General features: G+C 41.2%; 1 protein-coding gene across 1 annotated transcript in view; it reads right to left on the reverse strand.

The window, feature by feature from the left end:
- The window catches only part of pde10a (phosphodiesterase 10A), a 258,340-nt gene that overhangs the window by 54,748 nt on the left and 179,588 nt on the right, over window positions 1-24,004 (reverse strand). The window contains 3 exon segments of the mRNA XM_063055068.1: window positions 1,155-1,305; window positions 2,224-2,307; window positions 11,646-11,788. Of these exon segments, the coding sequence (XP_062911138.1) occupies window positions 1,155-1,305; window positions 2,224-2,307; window positions 11,646-11,788 (378 nt within the window).

Below are 24,004 nucleotides of genomic sequence, written 5' to 3' on the forward strand. Positions count from 1 at the left end.
GAGTCCTTATGAGCAAGCAGACAGAAGGTTGATTGAGTAGATGCAATTGAATCCTAAGCATTCACAAGATTATGGGAAATCCTGAGCGCAATGCCAAGCAGTATAGTGTCTAATGAAAACCTTGCATGCTGCCTTGTGTAGAGCTGGGACTTAGTTTAATCAGTAAAGTGGGCAATGCATGGGTTCGACCATATTCCAGCACTTGGTGACCAATGTTTCAGCATTACAAACAGAAGACACCCAACATCTGTTTGCTGCTGTAGAAGACCAGACTTGGTTGAAATAAGCTTAGCTGATTGCATTGTAATACCTTAGATTGTCATAATGGCTATGGAACGAAATTACAAAAAGACCTTGCGGAATCACAGAGTAGAGCAGTAATCTATCCTCGAACAGATTACTGAGGTACCTCCCAAGGCAGAAGTGGGGCCACAGATTACGAATCTGCTGTACTGTCTGAGAACAGCATCAAACAGATTCAGTCCATGTTTCCACCAAACTGGCTGAAGAGAGGGAGAAATGTTTTTTTTCTAACTTTCAATCTTTAGTGAAGATTGTTACCATTCCACATATTCCCTCTGGGGTAACTATACCATTCATGGCTCCTAAAATTTCAAAGATTTTGAAGTACTCTTACCAAAATCAAGACCAAAGTAAAATACAATGCGAGAACATTCTAGTGCAAGACTTTCCTCCAGTATCAAATTCTCTACAATGTGGAAATATAAGGAGTCTATAGTCATATCAGGATAACTGAAGGACTGGTTAATGATAAACTCCTAGAATTTGTTCCAGGTGTATAAAAGACTGTTGTCATTTCGAGTATATCCATTATATTTTGTCATTATTCCTACTCAAACTTCATTACAGAATGATACATAATCAAGTATGCTCAAATTTTAAAGTGGATTAGATAAATAATTGTAACATTAACAAAATAGTTTCTATTGGAATGATCTGAAGTTTCCCCTTTCTATTCATCTCATTCATGATATATTTCATTGTGCACATTAGGTCTATTTAATCATGCTCTAATAATATCTTTAGTCCCTATTAGTCATACCTTATTGATCCCGGGGGAAATTAGGGTAACAGGTGCTTCCAGTGCCTGCATGATTCTAACTTAGAATAGATTAAAGATTGCATTCACTTACCTCCAGTTCTGAAAATGTGCCCTGAACGCTCTGCAGGATAGTATACATGCAATGTGCCACAGAGACTGCATGTTTCCAGTTGTGGTAAGGCACACGGCGGTAGTTTTTCTTCACTGACATTGTGAACCGACACAGTTTTTCCAGATCAATGCTGGACAGAAAAGGAGAAGGTGGCAATTTAAAAAAAAAAATCAGAAAATACAATTTAAAATACCAACTGCTAACATTATTCCAGCTGCAATTTATCAGCATTTTGAAGTGCAGATAGCCTTTATTTCAGAATCAGAGTCAGGTTTAACATCACTGGCATATGTCATGAAATGTGTTGTTATGCCGGAGCAGTGCATTGCAATACAAAATAAAAGTTGTAAATTGCAATAAGTATATATATTTGTTCCTGAATCGTTGAGTGTATGCCTTCAGGCTCCTGTATCTCCCCCTTGATGGTAGCAATGAGAAGAAGGCCTGCCCTAGGTATTGGGGATTCTTAATGATGAATGCTACCTTTTTGAGGCAGTGCTCCTTGAATATATCCCAGATGCTAGGAAGCTACTGCCCATGATGGAGCTGACTAAGTTTACAACTTTCTGCAGCTTATTTCAATCCTGTGCAGTGCCCACTCCTCCCCCTCAATACCAGACAGCAATGCAGCCAATTAGAATGTTATCCACAGTACATCTGTAGAAATCTGCAAGGATCTTTGGTGAACTACCAGATCTCCTCAGACTCCTAATGAAATATAGCCACTGTTGTACCTCCTTTGTAACTGCATCAATATGCTATGCACAGGATAGACCCTCAGAGATGTTGACACCCAGGACCTTGAGATTTGCTTACCCTTTACACTTTTGATCCCACTTGTGAGGGTGGCAAATCTTTTTAAATATATTTTCTCCAAATCTTAGGAAATCTACTTCCTGAAATTTGTGAAATTGACTTTTCTTCTAAAAGATTGTTAACCTGTGCAACATTTCCTATTTTTAAATCACCAATTTATAGTACCTCCATTTTTTGTGTGAAAAAAGTTACCAAAATGGAATATATTTTACATTTACACCAACATCCATACCTGTTCTTTCCACAGCTACTATGTATCATATAGATAAAAATACTTGGCCAGAGGTCCTCATAGGGGCTGATATCAAAATGGAATCTGACATTAAAGATAGAAAGAAGTCAATACATGAACCAACGTTAGACAATAATTAATTTTAAACATACATCCTTATTTACATATTTAATATTCACACATTTAATCAAATTACACCAAGTGGATATTTATGAGAAAAATGTGTTCTGAAAAGAGGTAGATTGTGATTCAAGTTCATAGTTCCTCCAAGGTGGCCACACAGGTCAATAAGGTGGTGAAGACGGCTCATGGAATGTTTGCTTTTTAGTCGAGGCATTGTGTTCAAAAGTCAAGAGGTTATTGCAACTTTATAAAATACTGGTGAGGCCACATCTGGAGTACTGCATACAGTTCCAGTTGCCCCATTAAAGGAAGGATGTTGGGACTTTGGAGAGGGTGCAGAAGCACTTTACCAGGATGCTGCCTGGCCTACAGGGCATGTGCTATCATGAGAGGCTGGATAAACTTGGGTTGTTTTCTCTGGAGTGGTAGAGGCTGAGAGGGTATCTGATTAGAGGTTTATAAAATTATGAGAGGCATAAATAGAAGTAGACAGGGAGTATCTGTTTCCCCGGGTTGAAATACCTAATACCAGAGGAGATGCATTGAAGGTGAGAGGGGGTAAGTTCTAAGGGGATGTGGAGGGTAAGTTTTTTTTACTCAGAATGGTGAATAACTGGAAATGCTGCCTGGTATGGTGGTAGAAGCAAATATATTAGAGGCTTTTAAGAGACATTTAGAGAGGCACATGAATGTGATAAAGATGAGGGGTACGAACATTGTGTAGGTAGGACGGGTTAGTGTTTTTGATTGGTTTTTAGCTGGATTAGCACAGCATTGAGGGCTGAAGGGTCTGTTCCTGCGCTGTACTATTCTATATTCTATCTACAGACAATACTGGTATTTGCTGCTCTTAACAAATGCTTCTGGACAGGGAAGTGAACATGACCACCATGCCACTGCATTGACTGGTTCACTGGAGCGGCAAGGAAGAATACCTGGTTAAAAAAACGACACCACATATTCTCGCCAGTAAAGACTTTGCTAAGTGTCACCTAAAAGATGCAGTAAAGATGTGGAAGTAGGTCTTGTGGTCAGATGAGACTGAAGTGGAACTTTTTGGCCTCAACATTAAGTGGTACGCATGGCTGCACATCAGCCAGGTAACACCAGCCCTACTGTAAAGTATAGTGGAGGTAGCATTATGCTATGGGGATACTTTTCAGCAGAAGGGACTGGAAATCTGGTCAGGATTGATGGGAAGATGAATACTGCTAAATACAGATAGATAAAAACTTGCTGGCCTCTGCCAGAAAGCTTATACCGGGGAGGAAGTTCATCTTCCTACTGGCTATAGGACAACGACCCAAGGTACACTGCCAGAGCAACCCTCGAGTGGCGTCAAATAAAAAAACTTGACGTCCTTGAGTGACCCAGTCAGAGTCCTGACGTTAAGCTGATCAAATATCTCTGACTACCACCACTCCCTTACTAACCTGGCACAGCTTGAACAATTTTGCAAAGAGTAATGGGCAAATCTTGCTCCATCACGCTGTGCAAAGCTAATAGAGGCATATCCAAAAAGTCTGCTGGTTGTAAATGATGCGAAAGGTGGTTCAGCTAAGTACTGAGTAAAAGGGGTGAATACATTTGAGCTGCTGACATTAAAATTTTTGAATTTTTAGTTTTCCATGTTTTACAATTTTCACTGATTTTTTTGGCTCTACTGTGGAAAAAGGAGCATGTGATTCACAAATTAAAATCCTCAGTTAAATTGATCAAGGTTCCTGGCTATAATACTCATTTATGTGATCAAAGGGTTGAGGATGAATACTTTTATAAGGCACTGTAAATGTATTTCAACTGTGAGACAGAGCCACGTTACTGTACGCATATTCAGGTGCTATTCTGTGAAATAATATAAAGATTTGCAGGTGCAGCAGGCTATCAAGAAGGTAAATGGAATGTTGGCCTTCAATGCTAGAGGGATTGAATTTAAGAGCAGGGAGGTTATGCTGCAACCGTACAGGGTACTGGTGAGGCCACACCTGGAGTACCGCGTACAATTCTGACCTCCTTACTTGAGGAAGGATATACTGGCTTCGGAGGTGGTGCAGAGGAGGTTCACCAGGTTGATTCCGGAGATGAGAAGGTTAGATTAGGAGGAGAGATTGAGTCACTGGGGACTGTACTTGCTGGAATTCCAAAATTTGAGAGGAGATCTTAAAGAAATATATAATTTAAGAAAGCGATAGACAATAGAGAGGCAGGAAAGTTATTTCCACTTGTAGGTGAGACTAGAACTAGGGGACATAGCCTCAAGATTCAGGGGAGTAAATTTAGGATGGAGGCGAGAAGGAACTTCTTTTCCCAAACAGTGGTGAATCTGTGGAATTCTCTGCCAATGAAGCAGTGGAGTCTAACTCAGTAAATACATTTAAGACAGGTTGGATAGATTTTTGCATAGTAGGGGCATTATGGGTTATGGGGAAAAGGCAGGTAGGTGGAGATAAGTCCATGGTCAGATAAGCTATGATCTTATTGAATGGCAGAGCGGGCTTGATGGGCCCGATAGCCTACTCCTGCTCCTATTTCTTACATTCTTATGATTTCTAATGACTTAACAACCTCTGAAGTTTGTTATTAAGGCATTAAAACCTGATGGAGAAACACATAGTATGTTAATACTTTGTACCATTTGTTATAAGGCTTTATTACATTGGTACACTTATTCTAGAAAACCACATGTACAGTCAAAACTCACAAAAAGTGCTGGAGGAACTCAACAGGCTAGGCAGCATCTAGGAAAAGAGTACAGTTGACGTTTGGGGCCAAAATCCTTCAGCAGTGTCCAATGCTGCCGAACGATTTGGCCTGAAATGTCGACTGTATTCTTTTCCTAGATGCTGCCTAGCCTGCTGAGATCCTCCAGCATTTTGTTTGTTGCTCGCATTTCCAGCATCTGCAGATTTTCTCTTGTTTATAGTCAAAATTGACTGTATGTACCTGAATAAGTATTTTCAACAGTCTTCACTGTGGAAGACAAGAGCAATATGGTGGAAGTTCCAGGTATCAGGAAGCATGAAGTATATGAAGTTACCATTATCAGAGAGAAGGTTCTTAGAAAACTAAAAAGGCTGAAGGTAGATAAGTCACACGGGCCAGATGGTGTACACCTCAAAATTCTGAGAGAGGTGGCTGAAGAGATTATAGAGGCATTAGTAATGATCTTTCAAGAATCAATGAATTCTGGAATGGTTCTGCGAACTGGAAAATTGCAAATGTCACTCCACTCTTCAAGAAGGGAGAGAGGCAGAAGAAAGGAAACTATAGGCTAGTTAGTCTGACCTCAGTAGTTGGGAAGGTGTTGTAGTCGATTATTAAGGTTGAGGTCTCAGGGTACTTGGGAGGCGCACGATAAAATAGACCATAGTAGTCAGCATGGTTTCCTCAAGGGAATATCTTGCCTGACAAACCTGTTGGAATTCCCTGAAGAAATAACAAGCAGGATAGACAAAGGAGAATCAGTTGATGTTGTGTATTTGGATTTTCAGAAGGCCTTTGACAAGGTGCCACACATGAGGCTGCTTAACAAGCTACAAGCCCATGGTATTACAGGAAAGGTCCTAGCATGGAGAAAGCAGTGGCTGACTGGCAGGAGGCAAAGAGTGGGAATAAAGGATGCCTTTTCTGGTTGGCTGCCAGTGACTAGCCATGTTCCAAAGGGGTCTGTGTTGGGACCAATTCTTTTTACATTATGTCATTGATTTGGATGATGGAATTGCTGGCTTTGTTGCAAAGTTTGCAGATGATACGAAGGTACAGTAGGTGAAGGGGAAGGTAGTTTTGAGGAAATAGAGAGGCTCCAGAAGGACTTAGACAGATTAGGAGAATGGACAAAGAAGTGGCAGTTGAAATACAGTGTTGGGAAGTGTATGGACATGCACTTTGGGAGAAGAAATGAAAGAGCTAACTATTTTCTAAATGGGGAGAAAATACAAAAAACAGAGATGCAAAGGGTTATGGGGAAAAGGCAGGTAGGTGGAGATGAGTCCATGGCCAGATCAGCCATGATCTTACTTGTGGCGGAGCAGGCTTGATGGGCCAGATAGCCTACTGCTCTTCCTATTTCCTATGTCCTTATGTTAAAGAGACATGGGAGTCCTCGTGCAGGATTCCATAAAGGTTAATTTGCAGGTTGAGTCTGTGGTGAAGACGGCAAACGCAATGTTAGCATTCATTTCAAGAGGACTAGAATATAAGAGCAAGGATGTAATGTTGAGAATTATAAAGCACTGGTGAGTCTCACTTGGAGAACTGTGATCAGGTTTGGGACCCTTATCTTAGAAAGGATGTACTGAAACTGGAGAGGGTTCAAAGGAGATTCACGAAAATGCTTCAGGATTGAATGTCTTGTCATATGAAGAGTGTTTGATGGCTCTGGGCCTGCATTCCCTAGATTTCAGAAGAATGAGGGATGACCTCATTGAAACCTATTGAGTGGTGAAAGGCCTTGATAGAACGGATGTGGAAAGGATGCTTCCTACGGTGGGAAGAGTCTAAGAAGAGGATACAGATTCAGAATAGAGGGGTGTCCTTTTAGAACAGAGATGATGAGGAATTTTTTTTAGCCAGAGAGTGGTGAATCTGTGGAATTTTTTACCACAGGCAGGTCTGGAGACCAATTATATATGTATATTTAAGACAGAGGTTGATAGATTCATGACTGGTCAGGGCGTGAAGGGATATGCAGAGAAGGCAGGAAATTGGGGCTGAAAGGAAAATTGGATCAGCCATGATGAAATAGCGAGAGTAGACTCAATGGGCCAAATAGCCTAACTCTGCTTCTACATCTTATAAAATCAAATTGTGTCTGAACGTGAATTCTGCTGGCCATGTTCACACTCTGTGATGTCCGCTTTCTCTTATTTGTCTTTGATAACGTGTGCTACTGTGCCTGTCCTTTTACAGTGTATTTTACTTATTTCACAAAACCCACAATCTTTTCTCTTGGTTCTTTTGTCTGTGGTCTCACGCTTTAGCCTCGGGTGTGTAGGTTAGGCTGGGTAACCTTTATGAGTTTTTCATTTCCTGACACCTCAAGGCCTTTTGTCTATCTATGATGGAATAAAAAACAAGAGGAAATCTGCAGATGCTGAAGTCCAAGCAACACACATAAAATGCTAGAGGAACTTAGCAAGCTAGGCAGCCTGGAAAAAAGTACAGTCGGCGTTTCTGGCTGAAACCCTTCATCAGGACTGAAGAAAAAAAGATGAGCCAGAGTTAGAAGGTGGGTGGAAGGGAGGAAGGAACACAAGGTGATAGATGATGCCGGGAGGGGGGAGAAGGATGAAGTAAAGAGCTGGGAAGTTGATTGGTGAAAGAGATTCAGGTCTGGAGAAGGGGGAATCTGAATGGAGAGGACAGAAGGCCATGGAAGAAAGAAAAGAGGGGAGAACCAGAGAGAGGTGATGGGCAGGCAAGGAGATAAGGTGAGGGAGTGAAGTGGAAATGGGGAATGGTGAAGGAGAGTGAGTGGGCATTACCTTAAGTTTGAGAAATCGTTGTTCATGCCATCAGGTTGGAGGCTACTCAGATGGAATACAAGGTGTTGCTCCTCCAACCTGAATGTGGCCTCATGTGACAATAGAGGAGCTATGGACTGACATGTCAAATGGGAATGGGAAGTGGAATAAAATGGGAGGCCACTGGGAGATCCCACATTTTCTGGAGGATGGAGTATAGGTGCTTGGCGAAGCGGTCTCCCAATCTATGTTGGGTCTCCCCGATATACAGGAGGCCACACCAGGAGCACCGGACACAGTATATGACCCCAACAGACTCACAGGTATAACAATCCATTTTATTGACTAAATGCAGCATGAATAACAAAAGCAGCTCACCATCAACAAAACAGCAGCCTGCCTGACTGGTACTCCATTCAGCAAACTAAACATTCATTCCCCACTTCAAAGATGCATTATCACTGCAGTGTGTACCACTGATAAATGCACCACATTTACTTGCCAGGTTATGCCAACAGTACCTCTTAAACCCCTCATGTTTATCGCTTACAAACAGGGTGGCAATCACGTAGGAACATTAACATTTGCAAACCTACCATCAGGTTACGCACGGTCCCCATCGTATATCACTGCTCCTTCATCATTGTTGAGTGTAAATACTGAAACTCCTAATTGAGCAGCACTGTGAGAGTGCATTCACTCGGAGGACTACAACAGTGGAACAACAGTTTATCACCACATTTTCAAGGGCTCTGCATCCCTTGGAATTGAGGATGGCTCAGTTCTGCTGTTTTCCATAGGTTCTGGGATGAGTGCTGATTCTAACTTAGGAATTCCTAATGAGATCATAGATGAGGCAGGAAATACTTGTAAGTAGTTTGTGAGGTGATGTATTCCTTTTGTTATTTACGCTGGACATAAGTAATATTATTTACGTTGATTGATACCAATGCATGGACTCCAGGTTCACAATGCCCCTTCTCCACTCCCAGCAAGGGGGAAGTTACATTTTTAAAGAAGTCTTTCTAGACATCCTTCAATCACCTTGGTAACCTCTTTTTATGAGGAGGCTCAGAATACAGTGCCTATTTGAAAGTTGAGTTACATTCAAGGGAAACTGACAATAAATGCTGGTCACGACAGTAAAGTTCACAACCTCCTGTCACAAAAAACTGTGGGTCAATTGTTTAAGAAAAATAACCAAATGGCTTGAGTCACAAAAATAAATTGAGGTGCTTTATTTACCTCAAAACAAGACAAAAACTGGGGAAGAAAAACCAAAATATATATAGCCACCCTCAGACTAAACACCAAAGAAGACTAACCCCAAAGCCTGTCTGTCTGTATCTTGTTTTACGGCAGTTGGCATCCAGCTTAATGGTGCATTACCACCACTAACCCCAAAGCCTGTCTGTCTGTCTGTATCTTGTTTTACGGTGGTTGGCATCCAGTTTAATGGTGCATTACCACCACCCTCTGCTCCAGAATGTGCACTAGACATACATTCTAAATCCCTTCACCCAATCTCTCTCACTCTCTCACACACACACACACACACACACACACACACAAACCTACACTTCACCCTCCCATCTTTGACCATCCTAGTATCCTATTCCTGTTTATTCGTCATAGTCTATAAAAAACCCCTGTACCCCTTAACCCCAAAGCCTTGGTAACCTGAGGCTTATAACTGCTAGGCCCCTCCCCCTAGACCAACTAAAAGCTAATTAACTCAATTATCCAATTAAAGATGGTATCCTCCACCATCAGCACACCTGTGCAGGTTGCTGCTGCTTCTACATGAGACAGCTCCATGCAGCAGCTCTGTTTCAGACCCAGTCACTATTACTGCTAGGGATGAGTGTTTTACTGAGTGCGCCATGTGCCATCCGTAGTCAGTGACGGGCCTTCGTCACACCCCCAAAATTATGTAAATAAACCAAATTTCTGTGATTAAAGCTATTCAGCTTTGTGTTCTAGTCCCAGCTATTGTCGGAATACCATTTCTTTCAAATATGTGCTCCTTTATCGAAGTACAACTGGATTCTTTTAACATTACTCATTGAAATTTAAAACTTAAAACAATTAGCAACAAATTAATACTAATTAAAATTGGTGGAGAGGATGAACGTTTGACCTTTCAACAAATATATTCAAGAACAAAACTCCCCGATTCAGTAATCTATTAAGAGTTCTAAATTTGTGGTTCCCAGCCTTAAATGGTAGCAATTTATTATCAAGAACATTGATCTGAGCCATTAACTCTGTAATACAATCCTAATCAGATTCTAGAGAAGACAACATAAGAACATGAGAAATAGGAGCAGGAGGCGGCCATCTGGCCATCTGGCCTGTTGAGCCTGATCTGCCATTCAATAAGATCATGGCTGATCTGGCCATGGACTCACCTCCACCTACCTGCCTTTTCCCCATAACCCATAATTCCCCTACAATGCAAAAATCTATCCAACCTTGTCTTAAGTACAATCACTGAGGTTGCCTCCACTGCTTCATTGGGCAGAGAATTCTACAGATTCATTACCTCTGGGAAAAGCCATTCCTCCTCATTTCCATCCTAAATCTACTCCCCCAAATCTTGAAGCTATGTCCCCTAGTTCTAGTCTCACCTACCAGTGGAAACAACTTTCCTGCCTCTATCTTATTTACCCCTTTCATAATTTTATATGTTCCTATAAGATCTCCTCTCATTCTTCTGAATTCCAGTGAGGACAGTCCCAGGTGACTCAATCTCTCCTCATAGTCTCATCCCCTCATCTCTGGAATCAACCTAATGAACTTTCTCTACACTCCAAAGCCAGTATATCCTTCCTCAAGTAAGGAGACCAGAAGCTCAGAGACCTCGGCCTTCACCCTACCTTGTGTAGCTGAATCCTGGACTTCCTGTCAGATCGCTGGCAGGTAGTAAGAGTGGGTTCCCTTACCTCTGCCCCTCTGAACCTCAACACAGATGTTCCTCAGGGCTGTGTGGTGAAAAAAGCACAACAGCACCTCTTTTATCTCAGACGGTTGAAGAAGTTTGGGATGGGCCCCCAAAGCTTAAGAACTTACTACAGGGGCACAATTAAGAGCATCCTGACTGGCTGCATCACTGCCTGGTATGGGAACTATACTTCCCTCAATTGCAGGACTCTGCAGAGAGTGGTGCGGACAGCCCAGTGCATCTGTAGATGTGAACTTCCCACTATTCAGGACATTTACAAAGACAGGTGTGTAAAAAGGGCCTGAAGGATCATTGGGGACCTGAGTCACCCCAACCACAAACTGTTCCAGCTGCTACCATCCGGGAAATGGTACTGCAGAATAAAAGCCAGGACCAGCAGGCTCCAGGACAGCTTCTTCCACCAGGCCATCAAACTGATTAATTCATGCTGATACAATTGTATTTCTATGTTATATTAACTCTCCTGCCCTGTTGTACATACTATTTATTACAAACTACTATAAATTGCACATTGCACTTTTAGACGAAGAGGTAACATAAAGATTTTTACTCATGTATGTGAAGGGTGTAAGTAATAAAGTCAAGTCAATTCAAAACTGCACGCAGTACTCCAGGTGCGGCCTCACCAGTACTAGCAACGAAGGCCAATATTCCATTTGCCTTCTTGATAGCCTGCAAAATCTTTTCCATAAAGGGGTAGCATAAGAACAAATTTTAATATATCTACTTAGGACGTTAAAAAAAGTACTTTAAAAATTAGTTCTGAAGATTCATTGAACATTGTCCCCTTTCCCTACATGGTAAATACTATACATAAAACACTCATAGAGAACAATCTGCTAAACTCACATGTTGAATGAAAGTGCACTTACTGTTCAACCTCTTTGCAAAGGGCTCTGGGGAAAGTAGATTTCATGAGGCTCTGCCATTCTTCAGTTGTACATTTACTATGATAAGCCAGCTTCTCCATTGTGACCCGATAAATGCACTCTGACTGTTGTATTTTGTGGTACATCTAATACACAAATGAAGTGGGGAAGAGGAACAAAAATAAATTCACAGGCAATTTCTTTATGCTGAGTTAGTCAAATTAATCAAGCCATGTGCATTTTATGTGGCTTCGCTTGCACTTAAAAATTGATCCAATTCTTTTCACCAACATAATTAAAGATCAATACAATTGTAAATCCATGATTCTGAGCAAAAGTTCCTCCAGCTCAATATGTGTATGTTACGTAGTTTCCTCCTATAATATAGGCAAATGTACTAACTAAAAAGAAAATTCTTGAGAATAAATTGCCATGAATTTAACTCACAAAACATAGCTAAGCAAAGATTCCAAGAGTCAAAGCAGTTTTCATTAATTGCATGCAGATGATTTAACTGGATGACAATTCAAATGACTAAAGGATGATCATCTACATCTGTATTTTTTGCCGAGTACTAAATCTGATTAAAGAACGAAGAGCTAACAGCCTGACAAAAGAATTGTGATTATAAAGGTGTGTTACTGTATTGGCATACAAGAAACCAGTGAATGCATTGTTTCTGGTAATGACTTCTGCAAATTTAAACAAAGCATGAAACTGAAGGTATTATGCATTACTGAAGATGTCTTACACTTCGAGAGGCTTTTTCTTCAATTGTTAAGCAGATTGATAGCCAAACGACAGAAGGTCAGGTTGAGTTGACAGTGGCAAGTTCAGAGGGCTAACTGGTGAACAGAGGGTTTGCACAATGGTTGCAAGGATAGGGTTTGAGGTTGCAACTAGAGTGGGGAGTTGTGGGAAGCTGATGAACAACTGATGTATTGGATAGGTATTTAGATAAAAAGAGGCTCCCAGCACTAGACTAACTCAAGCAGGTCTTATTTTCAAATAAGCTGCAAAGTGGCTTGAACCTTTGATGGACAATATATGCTTTGTCCAAAATTACATGTGTTCAGTTCCAATTCAGGGTCAAATGTGTATACTATGGAATACCTGGAAGGAAATTTTCAGACTTCATGGAACTCCTCACAAGTCCTTTGTGATAATTTAAAAAAAAAATTGAAATGCACAGTACACAGAAACATGGTGCTATACTTTTCCACTTCACAGTAAATATTTTAAATTAAATATTCAAACTTTAATTTCCTACAAAATAGAACAGACTAAAAGATTCTCTATTATTAAATTTAATTATTAAATGGTTTAAATATTTGGTGTTGAAAATTTCAAATATAAGTCATATTTCTAGACAATCAAATTGATATTTAATATTTTAAAACAAACAATGTTTTAATATAACTAATCAGAAAATTCAAATATAAACTACGATCGTGTGTTCAGGTGATGTTGGTGACTTAATTTTAATCTTGCAATGAGAGGTGAGCCAGGAACTGGTTGTTACCAGAGGCAAACACAAAATTTTCTCTACCACCTTTAAGGAACCACCTTCATGCAATGAAACACATTCACACTATTTCTAAATTTCCTGACCAATTAGACTGAGTAGGCAACGTGCATATCTCAATTTTAAGTCCACTTTGAAAACATGGTATCTGATGGATTCTGGAATCAGATACACAATGGTAATCTAGAAGCACTGTAACTAAGTTACAGAACTATGAATGCAAAAGCCTGGACTGATAATTCAAAGTTCAAATGTTGCTGCACTGCATGAAAAATAACTATGCAAATTCTGGAATTATTGTTGGAAATAGTGAACATGGAACTACTTGACTGCTGTAAAATTTCAACGGTTTTACTCAAGTTATTAAGTTGTGGGAATTTGCTATTCTCATTGGTCTGGCTGATAGCTGACGAAACATGCATAGCTATTTGGCCGATCTTTAAATATGCTTGGCTACATTATCCAAATGCACTTAAACAATACTAAAATGTCAGAAAAACATACCAGCTTTGCATTAGCTTCAGTGACCTTGCTAGAAGATGCCAAAGATCCTGTAAGCTGAGGCACAGCTGGATATTGCCTCAGGGGTGTAAAGTAGAGATATAGTTTCCCACTTCTGGATTCAGAGTGGCGAGAAATTAACTCACCTTCAGATCAGAAATAGTGAGATCAGTGACACATCCTTGTGGGTGCTACTCCCTTCTTCCCTTTCAATATACTCCAATAAGTCAGTCTGCAGATGCTCCCATCCTTCTGTGATGTAGTTTTTCAGATCATTGTCTACCCATCAATAACATTCAACTCATCTCCATCAATGTGATGATGCCCCTCCCTCAAAGTCACTATTAGCAAATGTCTTTGATCTTTCCCTCCAACAGATGATATTAGTTTACACTTATGAATCTTTTCTTGCCACCCTTGTACAAAATGTCACAGAAAGGCATAGAACCAGAGGTGGCCCACTTCTCATCACACGTGTAGAGGTGGCAGATATGGAGGGGACCAAAAGAAGAAATACACAGCAAATGGAGGTCAAATTCCTAAACCCCTGACTGAATTCTATCCCATTCAGCCACATTGCATAGAAGAATCATTCAAGACTTCACAGAATCACAGAGCTGTTTCAACATGAAAAGAAGTGAAGTTTCTCCACTATTTTGTAGGCACTATCCTAATAGTCCCATTTCCTTCCGATACCAAGTGAGATTCCTTTGGACACTACAGATGAATGTGTCCTCACTTCTCTTCTTAACTGTGCATTCCAGTCCTCAATCTCTCTCTGGGTAAAAGGGGCTTACCTCATATCACAATTTTTTTTGTTTGCTGTCTGATCTATTCTAATGTGAACAAATTCAGCACCTCCAGTCTATTCATACAAATGAAGTCTTTCATTCCTGAAATATTTCGGTAAACCTCTTTTGCATCTTCCCTAAAACGATTACATTATCTCTTCAGTACTTATCAACAAAACTTCAAAACCTGAGCCTCTCTATTTCCCTCTGCAACTGGATCCTTAACTTTCTCAACAGGAGACCACAGTCAGTACAGATCGGTAGTAACATCTTCCCCTCACAGATATAGTGCTTGTAAAAAGTATTCACCCCCCCCTTAGAGATTTTCATCTTTTATAACATTGAATCACAATGGATTTAATTTGGATTTTTTTGGACACTGATTAACATAAAAGACTCTTTCGCGTCAAAGTGAAAACAGATCTCTACAAAGTGATCTAAATCAATTACAAATACAAAACACAGAACAATTGCTTGCATAAGTATTCACCCCCTTCAAGTCAGTATATAGTACATGCACCTTTCGTTAAAGTCTCTTTCAGCTATGCACATTTGGACACTGCAATTTTCCCCCATTCTTCTTTACAAAGCTGCTCAAGCTCTGTCAGATTGCATGGGGATTGTGATAAAACAGCTCTTTTCAAGCCCAGCCACAAATCAATTGGATTGAGGTCTGGACTCTGACTTGGCCACCCCCAGACACTAACATTGTTGTTTTTAAGCCATTCCTGTGCAGCTTTGGCTTTATGCTTGGGATCATTGTCTTGCTGGAAAACAAATCTTCTCCCAAGTTGCAGTTCTCTTGTGGACTGCATCAGGTTTTCCTTCAGGATTTCTCTGTATTTTACTGCATTCATTTTACTCTCTACTTTCACAAGCCTTACAGGGCCTGCTTCAGTGAAGCATCCCCACAGCATGATGTAGCCACCACCATGCTTCACGGTAGGGATGGTGTGCTTTTGATGATGGGAGGTGTTTGGCTTACGCCAAACATAGCATTTAGTCTGATGGCCAAAAACTCAATTTTCGTTTCATCAAACTGTAGAACCTTCTTCCAGTTGACTTCAAAGTCTCCCACATGCCTTCTGACAAACTCTAGCCGAGATTTCATGTGAGTTTTTTTCAACAGTGGCTTTCCCTTTGTCACTGCTGCCACTGGTGAAGTGCCTGGGCAACAGTTGTATGCGTAGTCTCTCCCATCTCAGTCACAGAAGCTTGTAACTCCTCCAGAGTTGTCATAGGTCACTCAGTTTTTGAGGATGGCCTGCTCCTGGCAGATTTACAAATGTGCCATATTATTTCCATTTCTTGATGACTGACTTTACTGTACTCCAAGGGATATTCGGTGATTTGGAAATTTTCTTGACTTATGCTTTTCAATAACCTTTTTGCAGAGTTGCTTCGAGTGTTCTTTTGTCTTCATGGTGTTGTTTCTGCCTGAATACTGACTTATCAGCATTTGGACCTTCCAGTTACAGGTGTATTTTTACTACAATCAATTGAAATGCATTGACTACACACAGGTCTCCAAAAACAGATCTCCACTTAACTAAAACCAATTAGCTGCACCAGTGATAATTTGGTGGGTCATATTAAAGGGAGGTGAAAACTTATCCAATCAATTATTTTGTGTTTTATATTTGCAATAAATTTAGGTCACTTTGTAGAGACCTGTTTCACTTTGACAAGGAAGTCTTTTTCTATTGATCAGTGTCAAAAGAGCCAAATTAAATCCACTGTGTTCAATGCTGTAAAACAATAAAACATGAAAACTCCTAAGGGGGGTGAACACTTTTTATAGGCATTGTAATTAAACACAAGCGAACCTCAAGAATGCAGAGCTCTACTCTCTCTACACTCATGACTGTGTGGCTGGGCACAGCTCAAATGCCATCTAAGAATTTGACGATTGACTGATGTTGGCAGAATCTCAGATGGCAAAGAGGAAGCATACAGGAGCAAAACAGATCAGCTGGTTGAGTGTTTTGCAAGAAAAATCTTGCAGTCAATGTCAGTAAAACAAAGGAATAAGATTGTAGACTTCAGGAAGGGGAAGTTTGGAGAATATACACCAATCCTCATTGAAGATTCAGCAGTGGAAAGTTCCTAGGTGTCAACATCTCAGAGGATCTATCCTGGATCCAACATATTGATGCAATCACGATGAAGGCACACCAGTGGGTATATTTCATTAGGAGTTTGAAGAAATTTGGTACATTTGAACTTTTGAGATTTTCGAATAGTCTATGAACACTACTTCACTATTCCTCTTTTGCCCCATCTATTTTTCCAACTTAAAAGTAATTTTTGTCTTGTACTGTTATGCTGCCACAAAACAACAACATTTTATGACATATGTTAGTGATAATAAACCTAAATCTGATTCCAAACGTGTACCTCTTTCCCAAAGTGTGCACTCAGAACTGGACATAATATTCCAGTTGTGGCCAATCAATGTTTTACAAAAGTTCATCACAATTCCCAGGCTATCTTTATCTTCTTGAAATCAACTTGTTACATTTCAAATACCATTCAAGATTCAGGGCAGAAGATTTAGGATGGAGATGAGGAGAAATTGTTTTTCCCAGAGAGTGGTGAATCTGTGGAACTCTCTGCCCAGGGAAGCAGTTGAGGCTTCTTCACTAAATATATTTAAGATACAGTTAGAGTTTTACATAGTAGGGGAATTAAGGGTTATGGGGAAAAGGCATGTAGATGGAGCTGAGTTTACAGACAGATCAGCCATGATCTATTCACTGTTATTCTGTTTCCTTTTACTCAGCTAATTTTCCATCCAAATGGTATTTCACTGGTTCAAAAAATAAAAGGTCCAGGTGTCAAAGGAAATGTGTCAGCATGGATTGGAAACTGGCTGTCGCATAGAAAATAAAGAGGCAGAATTAATGGGTCCTTTCCAGGCTGGAGAGATGTGTCTAGTGGGGTGCCTCCAGTATCAGTTCTTGGCTCCCAATTGGTGGTTGTCTCTCGGGGTCCGAGGAAGACTAAACATTGTGCAGTCATCTGTGGATACGGATTGGATTCAGAGGCTGAAGGCCAAAGCACACATACAGTTGCAGGTTGTACATGGAATGGCAGTTGTTAAAGCAGGTGCATACACAGCTTTGTGGCGTCGGTCTCGTGCTGCTGAAAGGCGCTGATTTCGGTCATCCTCAAAGTCAGATGCAGCTTTTCTAGTCAGGGCACGCCACACAGCCCTGTCAGCTGTGTACTCCTCAAGTTGTCAAGGCTGGAGGTCTGCCCATTTGATGTACGATTTCAGATTGTCTTTGAATCTTGTTTTGGGGCGGCCCTGATTGCAACTGCCATGCTCAAGCTCACTGTAGAGCAGCTGCCTGGGGATTCTTGTTTCACCCATGGAGATTACATGGCCAGTCCAGCGTAGCTGGGCCTGGAGGATCCTTGCCTCAATGCTTGTGCTGTTGGCTCTGTCAAGGATTTCCTGGTTGGTGATTTGGTCCTGCCATCAAATCCTCATGATCAACCACATGTGAAACTGCTCTAGCTGTTTGATGTGCCTGCGGTACAGGGTCCAGGTTTCGCAGCTGTACAGGAGAGAGGTGAGGACCACAGCCTTGTACACCTTGAGCTTAGTTGAAAACTGAATGTCCTTGTGCTCCAGAACTTTGACACGGAGTTTCCCGAGTGCCTGGCTGGCTTTCTGGATCTCTTTGTCAGGGGATCCGTCACTGGAGATATTCCTAGATACTTGAAGCGCTCCACATTCTTCAGGACAGTGCCATCAATGGTGATGCATGGCTGAGGAGGGTGACTGGTGCAGGTTGTAGGAGAACTTCTGTCTTACCGAGACTGATTATCAGGCCAAACAGCTTTGAGGCTGCGGAGAACTTGTCGACAATCGTCTGCAGGTGCTTCTCCTGGTGGGCCATGAGGGCACAGTCATCAGCACACAGGGCTTCAGTGATGAGCCTCCTCAACGTTTTGGTCTTTGCAGCAAGGCGTCTCAGGTCAAACATCGATCCATCTAGGCGATATCTTATGTAAATACCCAGATCTAGGTCCTTAACAACATGCTTCAGCATTTGGATGAAGAAGAGGTTGAAGAACACTGGTGTTAGAGTGCACCCTTGCTTCACGCCATTTAAGATGTTGGAAGTCTCAGATGGGGTAATCTGAGAACACTTCTCCTGTCATGCAGTCGTGGAGCAGGCGGATGAGTGTAGTGAATTTCTGTGGGCAGTCAAGCTTTCTGAGGATGATCTACAGTGCATTTCTGTTGACCGTGTCAAATGCCTTCATCAGATCAATGAGGACAGAGTCATGTTCTATTCCAGGCACTTCTCCTGTATCTGCCTCACTGCGAAGATCATGTCGACAGTGCTGCGTTCGGGAAGAAAGCTGCATTGTGACTCGGGAAGGTTCTCTTCTGACACTGTTGGAATCAGTCTGTTGCGGATGATGCGGGCGAGGATTTTTCCGGCAATGGAACATAGTGAGATGCCTCTATAGTTCCCATAGTCAGTCCTTGAACCTTTATTTTTGTAGAGGGTGATTATCATTGCGTCTCTGAGGTCAGGGGGCATCTCTTCTTCTTCCCAAATGCTAGTCAGGGTGCTGTGGAAAGCCTGAAGTGATTCCTTGCTGAGTGCCTTGTACAGTTCAGCAGGTATTCCATCCTTGCCGGGCGCCTTGCCACTGCTCATCTGCATGATAGCCTTCTTGACTGCATCTATCGAGTATCCAGTGTCAGTTCTTGGCTCCCAATTATATCTACATTAATGACCTGGAATGAAATGTAAGGTTTCCAAGTTTGCTGATGATACAAAAACTGGAGGAAGGCTATGTGATGATGATGCTGACAATGTAATTCTGCAACTGGATATGAATTGATTGATTGACCAAAGTCCTGGCAAATAGGACATAAGTAGAAAGTGTGAAATAGCATATCATGTGGCAAGGTATCAAAAGGCAGATTATTAGCTAAATGAAAAAAAACCTGAAAGTAGTGAAGTCCAGATGGATCAATGTGTTCTAGCCTATGTGTCAAATAACGTAAGCAGGCAAGTCCAACCGGTAGTTAAGTGGCAAACAGCATGTTGGCCTTTATTGCAAAGAGAATAATGGGAGTCAAGAATAGGTATAATTTGATATAGCTGTACAGGTTGCAAGTGGGGCCACACCTGGAATACTGTGCAGACTTTTGGTCCCTTACCTAAAAATAGAGCAACATTGGATGTGTTTCCCCAGACTAATTCCTGTGATGAGAGGGTTTTCCAATCCAGAGAGGCCATAAGATCATAGGAATAGGAGCAGAATTTGGCTATTTCGCCCATTGAGTCTGCTCCACCATTCAATCATGGCTGATTTGTTTTTCCTCTCAATCCCATTCTCCCACCTTCACTGCATAATCTTTGACATCTTTATTAATTACGAACCTATCAACTTTGCTTTAAATATACTCAATGACTTGGCCTCCACAGCCATTTAAGGCAATGAATTCCACAGATTCACCACCACCTGATTTAAGAAATTCCTCCTCAACTCTGTTCTAAAGGGATGTCCCTATATTGAGGCTGTGCCCTCTGGTCCTAGACTCTCCCACTATCGAAAACAGCCTCTCAATGACCACTCTATCTAGGCCTTCCAATATTCTGTAGGTTTTAATGAGATTGTCCTCATTCTTCTAAACTCCAATAAATACAAGTCCAGAGCCATCAAACCTTCTTCATACATTAAGCCTAGACAGTTTGAGTTGTATCCTAGTTTAAAAGATTGAAATGCGTCCTTATTCAAATATACAAGACCCTAAGGGGCTTGACGTGGGAGATGTCTTCATAAGTGGGAGAGTCATGAACAAAGTAACAAAGCTATAAGTGGCCAGTTATTTAAAAATAAGATCTGCAAAAACTTCTGAGGGTGGCGAATCTCTGGAATTACAATTAAGTACACCTTGAGTCTTCCTAGCTTGAAGCCCACACAGAATCTCAACTATTTCTTACTTTGGTCATACCCAAGCAAACTTGTAGCTAGTATTACATTAAAAATGATCATGTGCATAATTATATTTTCAAATTTTCTTACCTTGACAGTTCTAATTCATGATTTAATCTCTCATAGGGCTTTCACCCATCCCACCAGATATGCAGCAGGATGAAGACTTCTATTCCTCAAAAGAGGAATTGACTCACTCTGAAGATGCACTCCTACATGCCTACCCCTGTATTAGTTTAGATAATTGCACTTAAGTGGATCTGTTAAGAAAGGGAGTTGGGTGTTCATCAGGTGACGCACACACCATAAATGAGCAAGAGTAGATGTGGAGAGAGGAGAGCAGCAACAGGTTCTTATTGGAGCACACAGGATCTTTCAGCTCTGCTTCTTGGGATGCAGAGGTCCCTGAGAGGCCATTGGCAAATGAGAAACAGCTGAAGGAGTGACAAAGAATGTGTGGCATACTGGTGGGCAGCAGAACCATATTAAGCATGCTTGCATTGAGTTAGAGGTCTTTCTCAAACACGTGGGCTTTGATGCTGCAAACCTTTGCAACAATATCTTCATCTGTGGGAAGAATGGCCACCTTCATACAGCATTAAAGACAACAAGCATATGGAGGCCCACCAAGGGCATGCAAATCTGTAATCACACTGCCATTGATGAGATAGGTGATAAGACTAGCCCCAGTCATTCAGTGCTTCCCTGAGCCACTTCAGTTCAGAAAATTCAGGGATTGGAGAAGAATAGCAACAGAAACATGAAGGAATGTATTTTCATCTTCTGATTTGTCGGCTGTGTCTAACTCATCCAGTTTATACCCTGTTGTTACCTCTGCTGCTGTCTCACAACTCAAAGCCCAGGTCTGCCCCCACAGACAAATGCAACGCCCAATGCTGAGACTTCATGGGCTCTAAGCTCAGAAAATGACAGTCAAGAACATTTCAGAGATGTAAACCTGTTGAAGCTACATGGGCTACACAAAAGAGCTGTAGAAGGCAACTTACAATTTGTAGTTTCACAAGATAAGCAGGATGACATCTTAGATGATATCAGTATGTGAGATTTCAGTACTTTGGAAATACTGTACATAAATATTGTTTGTTGACAACATTTTCTGGTCAGGAATATTTTCTGATTAGTAGTTGGGTAAATTGCATTTTAACTGAAGATGGGGATGACAAGCATGGTTGTTTCAGGACTGAATTGTGGTGGTAGGAGGAGGAAGAGAGGAAAATTTGATAACATATGTCAAATAGATGGGACTAATGGTAATTAAACCATTCTTCATGTGATGAGTTTATCTCGGGAAACAATGCAAGGGGTCTTCTATCATTTCTTCTTCTTTCTTCCATAAACAGCTCCTGATCCTCCTCCATAATCTGAAGAAATTCTGTCATTCCAATTGTACGGTTGATCTCATCACTGCACAATGAAAGAAGTGCAGCAGAGCACTATATCACTTGGAGACCCTGTATGATGCATACTGAAAGAACCTTTAGATTTCTAATGGCATTTGATACAAGTTCAATTCCAGCACCTTCAGATTGTGCATTGTGAACACAAAAGGGTCCAATATCTGAGCAGGCAGGTTTAATAGAGCTGTTAGGGAAGGGTTTAAACTAATTTGGCAGGGGGATGGGAACCAGAGTGATAGGGCTGAGGAAGGGGAAAACAGAAATAAGTCAAAGATGATGTGCAACAAAGATGACAGAAAGGACAGGCAGGAGATGAGGCATAATCACAGCCAGCGGGATGAGTTACAGGGCAATAGAGGCAGGGTTCAGTTAAAACAGAAAGCAACAAATATTGGACTGAAAGTGTTGTATTTGAATGCACGCAGCATAAGAAATAAAATGGATGATCTTGAAATTCAGCTACAGATTGGCAAGTATGACATTGTGGCCATCTCTGAAACTTGGCTAAAGGATGGCTGCTTTTGGGAGTTGAATATCCAAGGATATACAGTGTATCAGAAAGATTAGTTGGCAGGCAGAGGGGGTGGTGTGGCCCTGTGTATAGGAAATAATATTAAATCATTAGAAAGGGATGACACGGGATCAGAAGATGTAGAGTCTCTATGGGTTGAGTTAAGAAATGGTAAGGGGTAAAAGGACCCTAATGCCTCCAAACAGCAGCCGGGATGTAGATTACAAATTACAGCAGGGGATAGAAAAGGTGTGTGAGAAGGGCAATGTAATGATAATTGTTGGGGATTTTAACATGAAAGTAGATTGGGAAAACCAGGCCAGTTCTGGACCTCGAGAGAGAGAATGTGTAAAATGTCTAAGGGATGGCCTTTTACAACAGCTTGTTGTTGAGCCCACTAGAGGATCAGCTGTCTGGATTGGGTGTTATGCAATGATCTGGAGGTGATAAGAGAGCTTAAGGTTAAGGAACCCTTAGGGAACAGTGATCAAAATATGATCTTCACCTTGAAATTCGAGAAGGAGAAACTAAATTCCAATGTGTTGGTATTTCAGTGGAATAAAGGAAATTACAATGGCATGAGAGGGAAACTGGCCAAGGTTGACTGGAAAGGGACACTAGCAGGAAGGACAGTAGAGCAGCAATGGCTGGAGTTTCTGTGACAAATGAGGGAAGTGCAAGATTGATATATTCCAAATAAGAAAAAATTTTTCGAATGGAAGAAGGACACTACCGTGGCTGACAACTGAAGTCAGAGCCAAAGTAAAAGTAAAAGAGAAGGCATATAAGGAAGCCAAAGCTAGTGGGAAGATAGAAGATTGGGAAGCTTTTAGAAACTTGCAGAAGGAAACAAAGAAGGTCATTAGGAAGGAAAAGATGAATTATGAAAGAAAGCTGGCGACTAATATCAAAGAAGATACTAAATGCTTTTTTAAGTATTTAAAGGGTAAAAGAGAGTCGAGGGTAGATATAGGACCAATAGAACATGATGCTGTTCTATTGTAATGAGAGACACAGGAATGGCAGAGGAACTGAATGCGTATTTTGCATCAGTCTTCACAGTGGAAGACATCTGTAGTATACCAGACATTAAAGAGTGTCAGGAAAGTGAAGTATATGCATGAAAATTACGACTGAGAAGGTGGTCAGGAAGCTTAATGTTCTAAGGGTGTTATTCCACTATTTAAGAAGGGTGAGAGGCAGCAGAAAAGAAACTATAGATGTGTTAGCCTGACATCAGCGGTTGGAATCGATTGTTAGGGATGAGATTATGGAATACCTAGAGGCACATGACAAGATAGGCCAAAGCCAGCATCGTTTCCTGAAAGGAAAACCCTGCCTGACTAACCTAGTGCAATTTTTTGGGGAAATTACAAGGAGGGTCAACAAAGGAGATGCAGTAGATGTGGTGTACTTGGATTTTCAGAAGGCCTTTGACAAGGTGCCACACATGAGGCTGCTTAGCAAGATAAGAGCCCATGGATTTACAGGGGAGTTACTACTATTTAGATGGAGAGAGAATTCAAAATGCAGGGATGCAAAGGGACTTGGAAATCCTTGTGCAGGATACCCTAAAGGTTAACCTCCAGGTTGAGCTGGTGGTGAAGAAGGTGAATGCAATGCTGGCATTCATTTCCAGTGGTATA

Source organism: Mobula hypostoma, chromosome 8 (genome assembly GCF_963921235.1).
Source record: "Mobula hypostoma chromosome 8, sMobHyp1.1, whole genome shotgun sequence".
In the NCBI taxonomy this organism is placed as follows: Eukaryota; Metazoa; Chordata; class Chondrichthyes; order Myliobatiformes; family Myliobatidae; genus Mobula; species Mobula hypostoma.